Below are 15,758 nucleotides of genomic sequence, written 5' to 3' on the forward strand. Positions count from 1 at the left end.
AGCTATGAAGTAGCAACTCATAATTTAAAACTCAACTAATCATTAGAAAAATGTTCTAATCGATTTAACAATGCTGGTAATCAAGAATTGTCTAAACTATGGTCGCAAAACCATACCGCATCGTATTTTCTATTAAAAAAAATTATGGTCGGTTTATGTAAGTTAAAGAACTAATCAATAAAACATTAATAAAAAAAAAGAAAGGGAAAATAAAATACACATCCTTTTCAAAAGATAAAGCTGGCAACCGCCCAACCCCACATCACCACCTCCTCTCCTCATTCTCCTAAAAGAAATTTTTGTTTGGTTTCAATTTTGTCAAACTAACCCAAATTTATCCATCATTCATTCATTTCCCTCAAATCACAAACTTCTCTCGCTCTCATCGTTCCTGGAGGCGGCAGCCAAATCTATTTCCTTTCCTCCTCCAGAACGGTTCGTTTCCTTTTTCCGCTGTAATCCGATCGTCATCCGATTTCTACAGTCCTAGTATACATTTAGGGATTTAAAATTTCGAATAACCTGAATTTTAGATAGCTGCATCGTTCAACTTTTTTTTTTTTGGTCTAATCTGGGTTTTCCGATTATTTCTTTCAATCGATTCCAAGTTTTGTTCTTTTAAAATAAAGCTAAAGACTAATCCTGGTGCTGGATTTGGCAGTGGGAGTATTACTATTCAAACAAGCTTCCGCGTCTATGGATCTAAAGCAGATGGGAGATATCTCTACAGGTTTTGTTGATTCTCTATTATTCAAGTATACTCTTTTTTTTAAGTAGGTTTTATCTCAATCTAGCTTGATATCCATCTTCGATGGTTCATGAATAGAGATTCGTTGCTGGCTTGCAACAGTTTCATCTCCTAATGAATTTTATTTAGGAAATAGATTGATCTGTTCCTTTCATTCGCTGTATACTCTATTAAAAAAACAAACTTGGTGTGGCAGTAGTAAAGTATCATCCTTTAGAGATCCACATAGCTTTCTGTTTCCTACATGTAATTTGATTATTTCTTTGGTGCAGGTGGTGATTCTGTCTTTGATGCATCTCAGTATGCCTTTTTTGGGAACCATGTTGTTGAGGAGGTTGAGCTTGGTGGCTTGGATGACGAAGAAGACGAGTTTCCTCTGCCTGCTGCTGGGATAGGACAAGATTTCGCCTTTGATAAGGAAGAGGTTATTATTTATTATACCTCAACCCCATCTTTTTTTTAATCTCTTCCATGTCTTCATGTGTGACTTACAATTCTCCCCCAATACTTGCAGACTGAACTTTCCAGAACTCTCTCCGACGTTGATGATCTTGCTGGCACATTTTCAAAGGTCAGCTAGCTTTATTAGGCCTCTGATCAGTTGTCTTACTCCCATCACGCCGTGGTTCTCTTTGCTTGTGCTCGAGCAAGAACTTGTTTATTGAAGCTTATAACCCCTGAGGAGTTTTATTCTTTGCTGTTACAGTTGAATAGGGATCATGACGGACATAGAGGCACGGTACCAATAGCTGACAATGGATCAAGACAGAGTGAGTTATTATGTGCATTGAATATTATCTCTTTACACAAGGAACGAATAACTGATATCATTGTTTGTTGCATCAGTTTTGCTCATCGCATACTGTCTGTAGGTCAGAGCTTATCTTAAGTTTCTCTATGGGGAATATAGAGGATGTTCTATTTAGTTGTGTTCTTTACTTGAGAATTTTATGGTGTGATAGATTTCCAGCTTCCAGCTCATTTTCCTTTATTCATGTTGTGGTTGTTTGGGCATCACTTGGGATCTTCCGTGTCTTGTACTAAAGGCTTTAGGGTTAGCAGTTCACTAGATCGGTAATTAACCCCTTTATCATTCATCTTTCTTCCTAGATTATTTTGTTGATGGACGGAACCAGGGGGAGGAGTTGCCAAATTTGTATGGCCAGCAGATACTGGATTCCAATGACAAAAGGTGGATATCTCAGCCTTTTTCTACTCCAGATCTTATTGAGCAAAGAAACCTGCACCGAGCAATATCATATCCTGAGCCACAGCATCACCAGCGGCCGCACCAGCATCAGCAACAATTTTCCAGCGAACCTATTCTTCTGCCAAAGTCATCTGGTGGCAGACCGCCAGATCAGCAATATCATTCTGGTGGGCCTCATATGGGATCCCCAAATCTCTCCCCTTTTCCAGGTTCTCATCCTCGGTTGGTTGGCATGCATCATGGGTCACCACAGCTCCCTGGAAACGTGCCTCAGTTTCAACCTCTGAACAATCGCCCACCAGCTCAATGGATGAATCGGCCAAACATGTATCCTGAGGATACTTCTGGGATCATGAACAACATGTTGCCACAACAACAGTTACCTCATCAAAACGGTTTGTTGCCTCCACAGCAGAGGATGCCTCAGATGCCGGTTCCCCAGAATAATATACCACATCCGATGCAGCCTCATGGGCATTTGCCAGGAATGCAGCCTCAGTTTTTTAATTCCCACCTTTCTCGTTCTTCATCCTCAGGCAGTTATGATGCAATGCTTGGGTTTGGTGATATGAGGGAAGCAAGACCAGGATCAGGTCAGGGGAACAGACAAAACATGCGGTTTCATCAACAGAGTTTTGATGGTGGTCTTCAAAGGAGAGATAGTCGTTTCCGGTCGAAATACATGTCAGCTGATGAAATAGAGAACATGCTAAAAATCCAGCTTGCAGGCACACTCACCAATGATCCTTATGTGGATGATTATTACCACCAGGCTCGTCTTGCTAAGAAACCTGAGGGTGAAAAGCAGAAGCATCGCTTCTGTCCGAATCATTTGAGAGACCTTCCATCTCGTGCACGTACTAACAACGAGCCCCATGCGTTTCTTCATGTTGACGCTCTTGGTCGAGTTCCTTTCTCTTCTGTCCGCAGGCCTCGTCCTCTGCTTGAAATGGATCCTAAATCTGGTAACCTGGAGCATAAGGATACAGCCAAGCCTCTCGAACAAGAACCGATGCTTGCAGCTAGGGTGATTATTGAGGAAGGTCTCTACCTCTTCCTGGAAGTAGATGATATTGACCGGTTCTTAAAGTTCAATCAAGTCCAAGACGGTGGAAACCAGTTGAGGCAAAAGCGGCAAGCTCTGTTGGATGGGCTTGCAGTGTCGCTGCAGCTTGTTGACCCTCTCGGCAAGAACGGGCAAAACGATGGGATTGAATCTCAGGATAATCTCGTGTTTCTGAGGATTATCTCCCTTCGAAAGGGTCGGAAGCTACTTACAAGGTACCTCCAGCTTCTTATCCCTGGCAGCGATCTGATGCGTATAGTTTCCATGGCCATTTTCAGACACTTAAGGTCCTTGTTCGGAGCGCGATCATCAGATACCGAAACCAGGGAAACTACAATCAAACTTGCGAAAGTTATCGTTTTGTGCATTCAAACCATGGATCTTGGACCCGTAAGTGCGTGCCTAGCAGCAGTTTCTTGTTCTTCTGAGCAGCCACCGCTTCGTCCCTTGGGTAGTCCCGTGGGAGACGAAGCTACGGTTATTCTCAAATGTGCACTCGACAGAGCTGCCGAGCTTCTCCGTGCTAATCATTACAACAACGCAGGCATGAATCTGTGGCGTGCGTCCTTTGATGAGTTCTTCAACTTGCTGATGAAACATTGCATCAGCAAGTACGACAGTATAATGCAGAACTTGAATTCGCAGTTGTCACCACACTTTGGCGCGGAGATGACTGAAGCTGCTGCACAAGCCATTGTCAGGGAAATGCCAATCGAGCTTCTACGTGCGAGTTTCCCACACATTAGTGATGAGCAAAAGAGAATACTTGTGGAGTTCTTGAAGCTTGGTAGCCAGAAAACGGACACAGTCATAAGTCAATGATAGTAAAGAAAAAAACGAAAGTTCCGCATGGAGCAGAACTCTTCTTTCTTTGATACTCATCTTTTTTTTTTTCTTGATGAACATTAATGATGTGAAAGAAACAGAAGAAGTTTGCATGTACAGGGAAGGTTTAAAGCTTGTTTTACATAAAAGATAGCAAATGGCAGTTACTGTTCTATGTTTGGATGTGTTTTATTTAAGATACTGAGAGGTCTAACGGTTTTGATTTTTTCCTCGGGACCAAAATCTTACCGTTCTTTGGTTTTTTGTTTCATTTCTTTGTCTTTTAATGTGTCTCGACAAAGTGGCTGATTGTCTAGCTAAGTGTTCTTGGGGCTGTGATGTGTATTACCTCTCAATCAATTCAAATCTACTTTCTGCTATGTTTCTTGTGTTTTGAACCCAAGTTTAAAGAACAACTTGTTCGAGAATTTGATTCTCTTGTCCATTTCCTTGTGAACAAAGTCAAGGTTGTAACCTTAAACCTGAGAAGCGCAGAGTTCTTAGGTAGAATATGGTAATGAAAGGGAGCAAATGATGAATCCAATGTACTTTAAGCTATTGGATTGTTAGTTATAGCTATTGTATTACCTATAAGGCTATAACTAATCAATTTATCATCGTCAACTCACACTTGAACACCAAATCAGTTGTGTTCTTGCAAAACTTAACAATCCTGGTGTTCATACAATATACAGTGATGATAACTTCAGGAAAAAAACGAACAATATTATTAAAACAAAAGGCCAAAAGAGGCTCATCACACTGTTGAAGTACAATGTCAGACAAATACTAAAGCAAGAAACTTTAAAGAAGAGAATCACATCCAAAAGCTAAAAAGATCACAAACAACAAAGTCACCATACTACTAAGCTTCAGTGAGATGAAAAAGCTTTACTACAAATCAGTAGTAGTAACACAATGAAGTCTAAAAGCTAGTTTCTAAATTCATTGTCCAGAATGTTGATGGTTCCTGATCCTGCTTGAACGCCTCACTGGTGTTACCATCTCTTCCTCTTTACGTCCACTCCTCTTTTGTATCTTCTCGTATGTTGTGAAACTTCCGTATGAGACAGAGCCCCCTATGGAGTATTCTGATGCCGAGGAAGCCATTGATTCACCGCTGTCATTACTCTTCCTACCTCCACCGCTTTGATATTCTTTAAGCTCATCTCTGTTGCTGCAGCTGCGTAATGACTTGTCCTTGTGGAAACTGAAACTCATCTCAGAAGGGAATGTTGATGATACCTCCTCTCTTTTCCTGTCATCATTAACTTCCTCTTCCTCGTCCTCATCCTTGAAGTTCAGTGTAGAAAGCCTTTCTTTGATCAGATTCTCTACTGGCGCATGCTCAACGTTTACCTCTTTAGCGTCAGAGATTGTTGTTGGTTCCTCTTCTTCATGAATCACAGGTTTTGCATTCTTGTTAGCTAACAAGAAAGCAGCAGCCGCAGCAAGCATAACCAGCACAGTCGACACCAAGACCATCACTTTCTTCTGGTTGTTCAACAGTATCTCCTTCCAGTCTTCTGCATTAACAGAAACTTCTTCACCAATCCCACTCTCTTCTTCCAAATCATTACCATCTACATCACTAGTTTCTGCTGAAACATCCAAGCTGGCTTCACCAGTTTCCCCAATACCTCCTTCTTCTGGTACATTGTCAGAGTTGGCTAATGCACTAGTGTCTTCTTGCTGGTGACCACTGATTGCAGCAGGCTCCACATCATCAAGATGGTGTCCGTTGGATTCAGATTCTTCCATCATCTTCTCGTCGTTTTGGGCTGATGTAGTTTCATGTTCATGAACTTCGTTTTCTTCATATTCTCTCTGCTCTTCAACACCATCAGTATCTTGGCCACCACTCTCTTCTTCAGAAAGAGAATCTGCATACACTTCACCGACATTCACCTCTGTGATTGTTGCCAAAGTGATCTCTCCTCCTTCACTCTCTTGCTCCAGTTCATTGCTATCCTCTTCGTAGACATCTTCAAGTTCGGTTTCACCACTGCTCTCCAGTTCTTCAGGCTCCTGAGTAACACCATTCTCTTCTTCTGTATCCATTTCTGAGCTCAAGTCTAGGCTATCCACTAGCAACCCAGCAACACTGATTTCACCACTAGTTGGCTGGAAAACAGCATCAGACAATCTTGTCTCTTCCAAAACACCAGTAAGATTATGGAACTGAAACGGACCATACCCTTCTTCTTCTCGTAGACTAGAGATCAACTTATCCATGTAAACAAGTGATGATCCAGCCCACATCCCAAGCTTCTCACTCAACTGCTCAAAGCTCTCTCTTGCGGACGTTGTGATCTCTGGTGGGATATGAAACTTGTAGAAATGTGAATCTTGACTAATGTTTGGAAGAGTAAGCGTCACTGAGGAAACCAACAACGTGTACGCCAAACCAAGAACCAACATCCAACCAAGCAACTTGGATGTCTTGAACCGAGATTGTCTTGGAACCTGATGAGTTTCTTCTGCTTCTTCAGTGCTTTCACCAACCACTACTTCTTCTTCTTCTTCACTCTCCACTGCTTCCAAGTGCTCCTCATCATCATTCTCGTCTAGGGTTACTTCAGCCTCTTCTTCTACTGCTACTACACCTTCCTGAGAAGCAACTTCCTCCACTTGTTGGCTTTCCACTGCCTCTACACTTTGCTGAGAAACAACTGCCTCTTCTTCTACACCTTCCTGAGAAGCAAGTTCCTCCACTGCCTCTTCTTCTACACTTTGCTGAGAAGCAACTTCCTCCTCTTGTTGGCTCTCCTCTCCAGACAAATCAGTATCAGCAGAAGAGCTATCAGAGCTAAAAATCTCCTCAAGCTGCTTACACTCCTCAGAAGCATGCTCGAGTCTTGGATTTGGCCTATAATGAAGAAACTGAGGCCTCGGCGACAAGTAATTCTTCTTCGGATCATAAGGCGTCACCGACGCATCAACTTCATTCGCCTCAAACGCAGGGAACGTGAACGGAACCGAAGCAGGGAGAGGACTAACGTCGAAGCTCGAATCATCCATATCAGTAACAGTGACGTCATGAGACTCCCCCTCCTCCTCCTTCTTCTTTTCACAGATAAAAATCTGATCTTTATCTTTATCTTCTTCCCCAATGAAGCTAACCACATCACAAAACGTGACAGATGACCGAACCTGAGTTACATGATGATGGGTTTTGTCGAAGGAACGAGACAGTTCGTTCTTGTCAGACAAGATTTTCTTCCTCGGAGACGGATTGATCTTAGAAACAGCAGAAATGGTCGGCGACATGAAGTTCTTGACACCCTTCGGAGCTTTGACCACGGCATCTGAGATCTGGTTCTCTTTATCCCCAGACTCGGCCCCCCGGGTGAGTTTCCCAAGAAATGGGCTGGCTCGAAAGCTCCGCCGCATCAGATCTCCTGTCTCGGAGTTTCTTGGTTTAGGGTTTGGACGGGAAGGGATCGAAGGAGAAGAAGAATCCATGATTGATGGTTGAAATCTCTGAGGGATCCTTGGAGAATTAGGAATGAGTTATTTAGAGGAAAGAAGATATCAAGAATCTGAAAGATTATGTTGGATGCTTAAGAGATCCACAGTTTTGAATTTTAAAGAGAGAGAAGGAGAGATCGTAACGGCTAGTTGCACGTTTGGCGTATTTATTTATGTTATACAAAATGGTTTTATATTTGTAAATTGAACCCCTTGGTTTTCCTTTTTTTAAACAAAACCTCTTTGTTTTCCAAAAGTTTCAATTATCTCCCATAAACTTTTACATGTGATATGCTCTGTGATTCACTATTTTAGGGGGGGGGGGGGGGGGGTTTGCAGTGGCAATATAAGGATAAGTTACCATCCTATGTAGAATAAGATTGAATACAAGCATTTTTATTCCGTTTGATTCCTTGAGAAAGAAGTTTTCTTTTTTACCTTGAGTTTGTGTCTAAATTGGATTTAATGGTTTTTTTACCTTGAGTTTGCGTCTAAATTGGATTTAGTGGATAATATAGAAACATTTGAGAAGAAATTGATGTTTCTCAAAACATTGAGGTCAACTTTAAAAATATTCTATTCAATTGGTGTTGATGAATCACCGTTGTCCATTTTGGACGGCTTCGATGAAGACACGTATGATCCTTAGATAATTATAGGGTTTCAGATAAACTAGCCGTTACGGCTTTCACTTACGAAATAAAAGGACAGAGCCGTTGGCAACCCTTTAAAAAGAACAGAGCCGTTGGAAATAGAGAAAAGCCGAAACGGTGGCGTTGGGCCCGTCCACTGATGGAAAGTCTTTGTACTTAATGGACATTTTGTTTAAGTAAACCAAAACTAGGTTGTCGGGCCGAGCTGAATTCATATACCTTCGAATTCGAAAAAATCTTTTCCGCTAGAGACCGGATGAGTTGGGTTTATTTTGGTTCGGTTAGCAACAGTACGGGTTATGTAGAGGATGTCTTATTTCCTAATAAAATCTGTAAAATTCTAGTTACTCATGATCTCTGTTTTGTCTTCGCAGCTTTTCTAATGGCCTTTCTAGGGTATATTTACCATCAAATTCTTTTAGATCAACTTTATTATTAAAATCATATCCATGATTTGTCTTTGAAGATTCTTCTGAATGCCTTGTTTTAGAAATCTTAATAATAAACTTATAGGACACATTTATAATCAAAATCATATATCCTGATATTTCCTTGATTATCACAATAAGTGCGTCTAACAAAATCGAATCGAACTTGTCATTGGCCTAACTAATGAACTAAGACCCGGTGAGACGGTTTTGGAACAAGCTAAAGCCTTAACGATATAAAATTAAAATAATAGAGGGAGAGCGAGATTCAGATGGTAGTGCATGATGTAAAATTCATCAGAAGATGTCAGAGTTGGATTGTTCTATGGTAACATCTGCGAAAGGTGAAAGAAAGGTAAAGGAAGTCGAATCTTTCTTATTGATTTCGCTTAACATCAACGTTTACAAAGCATGTCTACTTATAGGTGAATACATTGGGAAGCCCTAATACACGTGGAACACTCTGACTAGTCTGACAGCTGTAGAGAGCTGTAACGATTGTGGATAGGGACGGGGCTGCTTTTGCTTTTCGTACACAGCTCCTTCATCGTTGCTCTTCCTTTGTCATGTAGCTCTACCGCTGGTGACCGTTGGAGTGTTTGGGTTTGGCATGTATTCGTAGTGGGCTTCGACTTACTCAGGCCCAATGTATGCTCATTAAGTGGAGCGGTGTCGTTTGGTTTGACAGCCCCCCTCAAACTTGGAGTGGATGGAACATCAACACCGAGTTTGCGTCGCAGTGCTGTAAACGGAGCTTCAGGTAGAGACTTGGTGAAGATGTCAGCAAGCTGAAGATAACCAGGTATGTGCTTCACGACCAGAGCTCCAATTGCTACACGCTCTCGTACGTAATGATGATCCAGTTCGAAGTGCTTCGTTTTGGAATGAAACGCAGGATTGGCTGTGAGCATTACTGCACTGAGATTATCACAGAACAGTTGTGGCGTCAGATGCAGAGGAACCCCGAGCTCACGAAGAATCTGACACATCCAAGCCATTTCAGAAGCTGTCTCCGAGAGTGAGCGATATTCAGCTTCAGTTGAGCTTTTGGACACAGTAGGTTGTTTCTTGGAACTCCATGAGATGAGGTTTTGTCCCAAGAAAGTACAAAGACCGCCGGTTGATCGTCTCGTGTCTTTGCAGCCAGCCCAGTCACTGTCGCTGTAGGCTCGGAGAGTGCAATCTGAAACTCTGGAGAAGGTAATTCCCATAGTCACAGTACCTTTAATGTATCTCAAAATCCTTTTAAGCAAGCTGAAGTCTGAGTCTGTTGGTTCATGCATCTTCTGACAGACAAAATTGACTGAGAATTGAAGATCCGGTCTTGTCAACGTGAGATATTGAAGTTTACCCGCTAGCTTTCTGAAGTAGGAAGGGTTTGAGAACAGTGTGTCTTGCCCATGTTGCTTGTTAAGCTGGAGAGGGAGAGGAGTAGGCATTGGTGCGCAATCACTCATTCCTGCGACAGCTAGAAGATCTTCAGCATATTTTTGTTGTGACAGAAACAATCCTTCTGCTAGGAACTGAGCTTGAATTCCAAGAAAGTAATGAAGAGGACCCATGTCTTTCATGCGGAATTGCTTGCTCATTTCAGCAATCAGTTGGTTGAGAAGAGCGGTGGAGTTTCCTGTGATGGCCATGTCATCAACATAGAGTAGCAGCATGATAACATTCTTGTGTCTGCGGTATATGAACAGAGAGGGGTCTTTCTTACTGCAGGTGAAACCAAACTCCAAGAGGAAGGTACTAAACTTGTCAAACCAGGCTCGTGGAGATTGTTTCAAACCGTAGAGAGCTTTGTGGAGCTTCCAAACGTGATCAGGATGTGCTTTGTCTATGAAGCCAGCAGGTTGTTCCATATAGACAGTCTCTGCAAGGTCTCCATGAAGAAAAGCGTTCTTCACGTCTAATTGTCTTATATCCCACTTCAAGATGGTTGCAAGATGAAAGACAAGTCTGACGGTTGCAGTTCTTACTACTGGGCTGTAGGTCTCAAGATAGTCGATTCCTTCTTCTTGTGTGTAGCCTTTGGCTACTAAACGTGACCGGAGACACTGAACTGTTCCGTCAGCATTGAGTTTTACTCGGTGAACCCATCGGTTACCAATCAGATTCATGTCTGAGGTTCGTGGGACCAGAGAAAACGTCTTGGTTTCTTTGCAGTTGTCAATCTCTTCTGTCATTGCAGCAGTCCAGCCTGGGTGTTTGAGAGCTTCAGCAACCGTTGCAGGTTCTGGATGTGCCACCTTTTGTGTAAGAAGAACATATCGAGGATTTGGCTTTCGAATTCCTGCCTTAGCTCGTGTTATCATCGGATGACAACCCTCTTGGACATGTTGTTCAGTCTGAACTGGCTCCGTAGCATCTTGCCTGTTTGAAGCATGAGCGCTGTCGCCAATAGCATCTGGATAACCAGCCGTACGCTCAGGACACTCATGACTAGAAACAGTAGACGCAGGAGATGATTCAGGCTGTTGTATCTGAGATGGTAGAGGAGGGAAGTCAGCTGCGGTAAACAAAGGAAGTGATGCTTGTTGCACTTGATGTGATGTGACAACTGGATCACTTCTCGGAGGTTCTCTTTGTTGTGGAGGAGGCACAAAACTCTTCTGCCAAGCTTGAAGAAGCGGTGAGCCGCCAGCTTGTTTCAGATGAAAGTATTTTCCCGAGAATGGGAAGGAGTTTTCATCAAATATAACATGACGGGATATGTAAACTCGACCCGTTGGAGGATAATAGCACCTATATCCTTTGTAGTTGTCCATGTACCCAAGAAAGACACACAGCAACGACTTAGGATCAAATTTAGATGCAGAGTAGTCTCTCAGTGTTGGATAGCAAGCACAGCCGAAGGTTCTTAGAGAGGAATACTCAGGTCTTTTCTTGTGAAGTACTTCAAAGGGGCTTTTGGTGGAGGTATTAACAGTAGAGGGTAAAAGGTTTATCAAGAAGTTTGCAGTGACAAACGCTTCAACCCAGTGCTTCTGTGGTATGTGACTTTGAAACATCATAGCCAAGCCGAGTTCAGTGACATGACGGTGCTTTCTCTCAGCCAAACCGTTCTGTTGCGGTGTGTGAGGGCATGAGACAAGCTGTTGTATTCCCGCTGTTGTCAGAATTGATTTAAACTCAGTGCTCATGAACTCTCCTCCCCCATCACATTGAAAAGTCAGTATGGTAGTACTCAGCAGTTTCTCAATCATGGCTTTGAACTTGACAAAGGTACTGAGAAAATCTGATTTATTCTTCAAGGGGTACAACCAACTAAACCGAGAGAAGTTGTCAATGAAAATTACATAGTAATGAAAGCCTTGAACAGAGGCGACTGGAGCTGGGCCCCAAAGGTCACAGTGAACTCTTTCAAGGGGTTTTGAGGCTACAAAACTAGAGGAAACAAATGGCAGTCGTGAGCTTTTCCCAAGATGACAGGACGTGCACACCTTGTGGAGCCTTTTATTGACGACTATTGCCTTATTGCTTTCAAGGAGCTGAAGAACTTGAGGATTCGGATGGCCCAGCCTTCGATGCCACACTTCATCTGTAGTGGAGTGTTGCCTTGTTGAATAGAACGTCTGAATCCTCGGCTCAGTCAGCTTGTATAAACCCTTAGCGTTTGCCCCCACCATCAGCAACCGCTTTGTTGCCTTGTCCTTAATGCGGACACCATCACAATCAAATTTAAAGGAGCATGGATAATCTGATGTAAGCTTTGAAACTGACAAGAGAGACTTTGCAATATCAGGACAGACAAGTACATCACGGAGAGGTAGCTTACCTGAGGTGGACGCAAGCTCAGCGGAACCGACGTGAGTGATAGGAAGGTAGTTACCATCCCCAACCATGACGCTGTCAGATCCATAGTATGGCTGTGAGTGGTTCAGACGTTGGGTAGAGTTGGTAACGTGAGCGGTCGCACCACTGTCTGGATACCACTCACTACCATCAGTAACCTCAGTAATGCGCAGTGCAGCAAGGGCGTTTGGAACTTCATCATCCTGATAGCTATTATCAAAGCGATGCCAACATCTGATTGCAGGATGACCACTCTTGCCACAGATCTGACACACCATCTTCTGCTCAGAGTCGCTGTGAGGTGATGAGAACTGTTGATGAAAGCCTCGACCTCTGGTGGAGAAGGAGCCTCTTCCTCTGCCTCTGGAGCCACGGCCTCTACTGCTACGTCCTCGTGAGGTGTACATTGCAGCTTGCTGTGTGGCTGAGAAGGCGAGGTGAGATGAAGCATCTCCACCAGTGCTGTAGCTCTGGAGACGATCATCAAAGCTTGTGAGTTTGGGAATGATATCTTCAAAGCTCGGACACACCGTTGAGTCTACCGCATTTTCAATGGTGGTCTTTATCGGCTCGTAGTCACGTCCGAGTCCTCTCAGAGCAGAGAAGATCTTCATAGTCTCGCTGAGAGGATTCCCAATAGCTCTGAGTTGCTCGCTTAGGTTCTTTATCTCCTGAAGATACGTCATCATGGTCTTGCCGTCTTTGGAGACAGTTTGGAGCTTGTGCTGGAGTTCAAAGAGGCGTGAGTTAGAGGGCCTGTTGAAGTGACGGTCCAAGGTTGTCCAGATCTCATGTGAAGTTGAGCAGTGAAGGATGACAGTTTGGACCTCTTCAGTAACAGAACCGAGAAGCCAGGACTGAACGACTTGGTCTGTCTGAAACCAGAGTTTGTAGTCTGGATTCGGAGCAGTCGCATCGACGCCATTGATGCCAGGGACCGGGAGGGTTTCAGCTGGTTGCGCTTGGGTGCCTGTGACAAATCCAAGGAGCTGCTGACCGTTGAGGAAGGCTTCAAACTGGCGTTTCCAGAAGGCATAGTTGTTATCGGTGAGTTTAACGGTAATGGAGTGAACAAATCTCAAAGAGGGTGGTTGATACAAAGCAATGGCGTCGGCCATGGCTCTGATACCATGCGAAAGGTGAAAGAAAGGTAAAGGAAGTCGAATCTTTCTTATTGATTTCGCTTAACATCAACGTTTACAAAGCATGTCTACTTATAGGTGAATACATTGGGAAGCCCTAATACACGTAGAACACTCTGACTAGTCTGACAGCTGTAGAGAGCTGTAACGATTGTGGATAGGGACGGGGCTGCTTTTGCTTTTCGTACACAGCTCCTTCATCGTTGCTCTTCCTTTGTCATGTAGCTCTACCGCTGGTGACCGTTGGAGTGTTTGGGTTTGGCATGTATTCGTAGTGGGCTTCGACTTACTCAGGCCCAATGTATGCTCATTAAGTGGAGCGGTGTCGTTTGGTTTGACAACATCATCATCATCATTATCATCGCTCTCTCCGTCTCATATTTTTTTTGAGAAACACACAAAAACCAATAGTACTATTGACAAAAAAAATGATACTGAATCAGAAAAAAAACATATTTGGAACTTTTCGGCACCTAAAGGAGTGAGATTTATATAGTGGAAAACTCTAGGGTTTTCAGTTCTATTAGCTACAAGATCAAAACGCTGTCATTTTAGTCTGTACGGGTTTGAATGAGGCTACTGGGCTTCCATCACTAGGCCCAATAGTAGTATTAGGAGTTCATTTATATTGTCTGGGTTCGTTTTACGGGACGTCACAAAAGCTGGCAAGTTGTTTGAATATGACATCATCGTCTCCTTAGCTCAGAAAAAAACAACAAAACAAAAAAATTTATCTCCCCGTTTCTGTACACAAGGATTTAAAGTGTCTCTCTTTACTTTCTCTTAAATCTCTAGATTTTGATCGTAGCTACATTACTCTTTCCCATGGCTGCCCCTGATGAGGACCAACGTTTTATTAAGCCTTTCATCTCACATAAGTCAGCCAAATCATTGGTGACAATCTCTCTCTCTCTCTCTCTATCTTTCTTCTTTTGCTTGCTTTCTTCAGAGTAAAAATAATATTTTTGTACATATATTTTTAAGAAAATTTAGTGACTTATGGGGTTTTAAAGTGAAACTGCTTTTGAGAAAAAAACTTAAAGTCCTTAAAATTGTTTTTGTTCTGTAGCTTCAAATTAGCCCAAAAAGCAGTAACGTGTCATTATCAGATCTGTTGTTTGTTGGCTCTTGCTTTTTATTAACATTCTTAGAGCATCTCCAACCCATAACACTATTATAGTGTCAAAACCACACTATTTTAGTGTAATTTTAGCACTAAAAAAAAGTTCTTCTCCAACCATAACACCAAATTTCACACTAAAAGCTATTTTATAATATTATATGTATTTATAGTTTTATTTTTCATTTATTTAATTGTCTATTTTATTAATAAATTAAGTGAATAGTGTTTTAGTGGGGTGAATAGTGTTTTAGTGTGGTGAATAGTGTCACACCAAATTTGGTGTGAAATTATAGTGTTGCACTAAAATGGTGTGATTTTTAGTGTTGGGTTGGAGAAGGTTTTTGTGTCAAAATCACACTAAAATAGTGTTTTGGAGTTGGGTTGGAGATGGCCTTAGGGCATCATTAACGCTGAAACTCTTTAAAGGTTTCTAAAAAAAAATTATATTAATATTTAATTATTTTATTGTTTTGAAACGTTGCAAGAACGACAACTGTCTCAAAATATGTGGAACCGGTTCCAAAACTTACTAAATAGGAACCTTTTGGCTGTTTCTCTTTCATGATTTATTAATTTTCATTTAATTTTAATTCTTAAGAACTCCTATATATCTTTGCGTTAAAGGTGATCTTAGTTTCTTACTTTATTTATTTATGACTGTTATCTTTTTGAACTAGAGTCTCTTGTGGTGTGCGTTGCTGCTATGATTGTGTGTGTCTGAGAGGTTGAATTTGTATGTTATCAAATATGTTAAGGCGATTCCGTTGGCCTTCAACGAATACTTTCCGGATCCATTGCCAAATACGGTGGAGCTCCTAGACTACTATGGGAGATCCTGGACGATTAGGATGAAGAAAAGAGGAGAGACTGTGTTTTTAACTGTTGGTTGGGAAAACTTTGTAAAGGATAACGAGCTTGAAGACGGGAAGATGATGGAATTCATCTATGACTGCGACCGGACCTTTTATGTTGTCATATTTGGTCATGGCGGGGTTAGCGAGCTTAGAGTCTTTCCTCAAGCCGTAGTAGATGTTGGTGACTATGCAACCGGTGAAGAAGAGGAAGAGGAAGAGAAGAACAAGAGTAACTGAAACTTGAGTATGTATCATCCACGTAGGTGTGAAGCAAATGCTGCTTTTTAAAGTTAGTATATCAGTTTATTTATTTGAGCCTATGTAACAAGATGTTTAATCTAATGAACACACTTTGTTGTCTGGCTGTAAATCCTTGTTTAAACGATTTAGAAAATGGATTAAAAGACTCTTGTTTGTTTATCATTCATGTAATATTTGTATTTCCT

At 42.1% G+C, this 15,758-nt stretch overlaps 3 protein-coding genes across 6 annotated transcripts; 2 read left to right on the forward strand and 1 right to left on the reverse strand.

The window, feature by feature from the left end:
- The first annotated feature begins 204 nt into the window (after positions 1–204).
- Positions 205–4,120, forward strand: LOC103872452 (protein PAT1 homolog). Of its 2 annotated transcripts, XM_009150850.3 has the most exons (6): positions 205–435; positions 662–730; positions 1,021–1,172; positions 1,263–1,319; positions 1,455–1,518; positions 1,859–4,120. In XM_009150850.3, exons 2-6 carry the CDS (start codon positions 697–699, stop codon positions 3,844–3,846), a joined length of 2,295 nt encoding a protein of 764 aa, XP_009149098.1. In that variant the 5' UTR covers positions 205–435; positions 662–696; the 3' UTR covers positions 3,847–4,120. The 2 variants fall into 2 exon arrangements, with proteins under 2 accessions (XP_009149098.1, XP_033128769.1); XM_033272878.1 differs by lacking the exons at positions 1,263–1,319; positions 1,455–1,518 and having other exon boundaries at positions 1,021–1,082; positions 1,894–4,120.
- A 427-nt stretch (positions 4,121–4,547) lies between these two features.
- LOC103872453 lies at positions 4,548–7,748 on the reverse strand. 3 transcript variants are annotated; one of them, XM_033272877.1, is made up of 2 exons: positions 6,605–7,748; positions 4,548–6,523 (listed from the first exon to the last, which is right to left on the reverse strand). In XM_033272877.1, exons 1-2 carry the CDS (start codon positions 7,312–7,314, stop codon positions 4,795–4,797), a joined length of 2,439 nt encoding a protein of 812 aa, XP_033128768.1. In that variant the 5' UTR covers positions 7,315–7,748; the 3' UTR covers positions 4,548–4,794. The 3 variants fall into 3 exon arrangements, with proteins under 3 accessions (XP_033128768.1, XP_033128767.1, XP_009149099.1); XM_033272876.1 differs by having other exon boundaries at positions 4,548–6,506; positions 6,582–7,747; XM_009150851.3 differs by having other exon boundaries at positions 4,548–7,747.
- A 5,376-nt stretch (positions 7,749–13,124) lies between these two features.
- On the forward strand, positions 13,125–15,739 carry LOC103872454 (B3 domain-containing protein At1g16640). The gene is made up of 3 exons (XM_009150852.3): positions 13,125–13,343; positions 13,414–14,229; positions 15,214–15,739. Exons 2-3 carry the CDS (start codon positions 14,161–14,163, stop codon positions 15,547–15,549), a joined length of 405 nt encoding a protein of 134 aa, XP_009149100.1. The 5' UTR covers positions 13,125–13,343; positions 13,414–14,160; the 3' UTR covers positions 15,550–15,739.
- Positions 15,740–15,758: the final 19 nt, after the last annotated feature.

Source organism: Brassica rapa, chromosome A06 (genome assembly GCF_000309985.2).
Source record: "Brassica rapa cultivar Chiifu-401-42 chromosome A06, CAAS_Brap_v3.01, whole genome shotgun sequence".
Classification (NCBI taxonomy): Eukaryota; Viridiplantae; Streptophyta; class Magnoliopsida; order Brassicales; family Brassicaceae; genus Brassica; species Brassica rapa.

Coding starts and splice junctions, on each gene's coding strand:
- LOC103872452 (XM_009150850.3), top strand. CDS start 697: ATGGATCTAAAGCAGATGGGAGATATCTCTACAG. Junction 731..1,020: donor GATGGGAGATATCTCTACAG/GTTTTGTTGATT, acceptor TCTTTGGTGCAG/GTGGTGATTCTGTCTTTGAT. Junction 1,173..1,262: donor TCGCCTTTGATAAGGAAGAG/GTTATTATTTAT, acceptor CAATACTTGCAG/ACTGAACTTTCCAGAACTCT.
- LOC103872453 (XM_009150851.3), bottom strand. CDS start 7,314: ATGGATTCTTCTTCTCCTTCGATCCCTTCCCGTCCAAACCCTAAACCA.
- LOC103872454 (XM_009150852.3), top strand. CDS start 14,161: ATGGCTGCCCCTGATGAGGACCAACGTTTTATTAAGCCTTTCATCTCA. Junction 14,230..15,213: donor ATAAGTCAGCCAAATCATTG/GTGACAATCTCT, acceptor AAATATGTTAAG/GCGATTCCGTTGGCCTTCAA.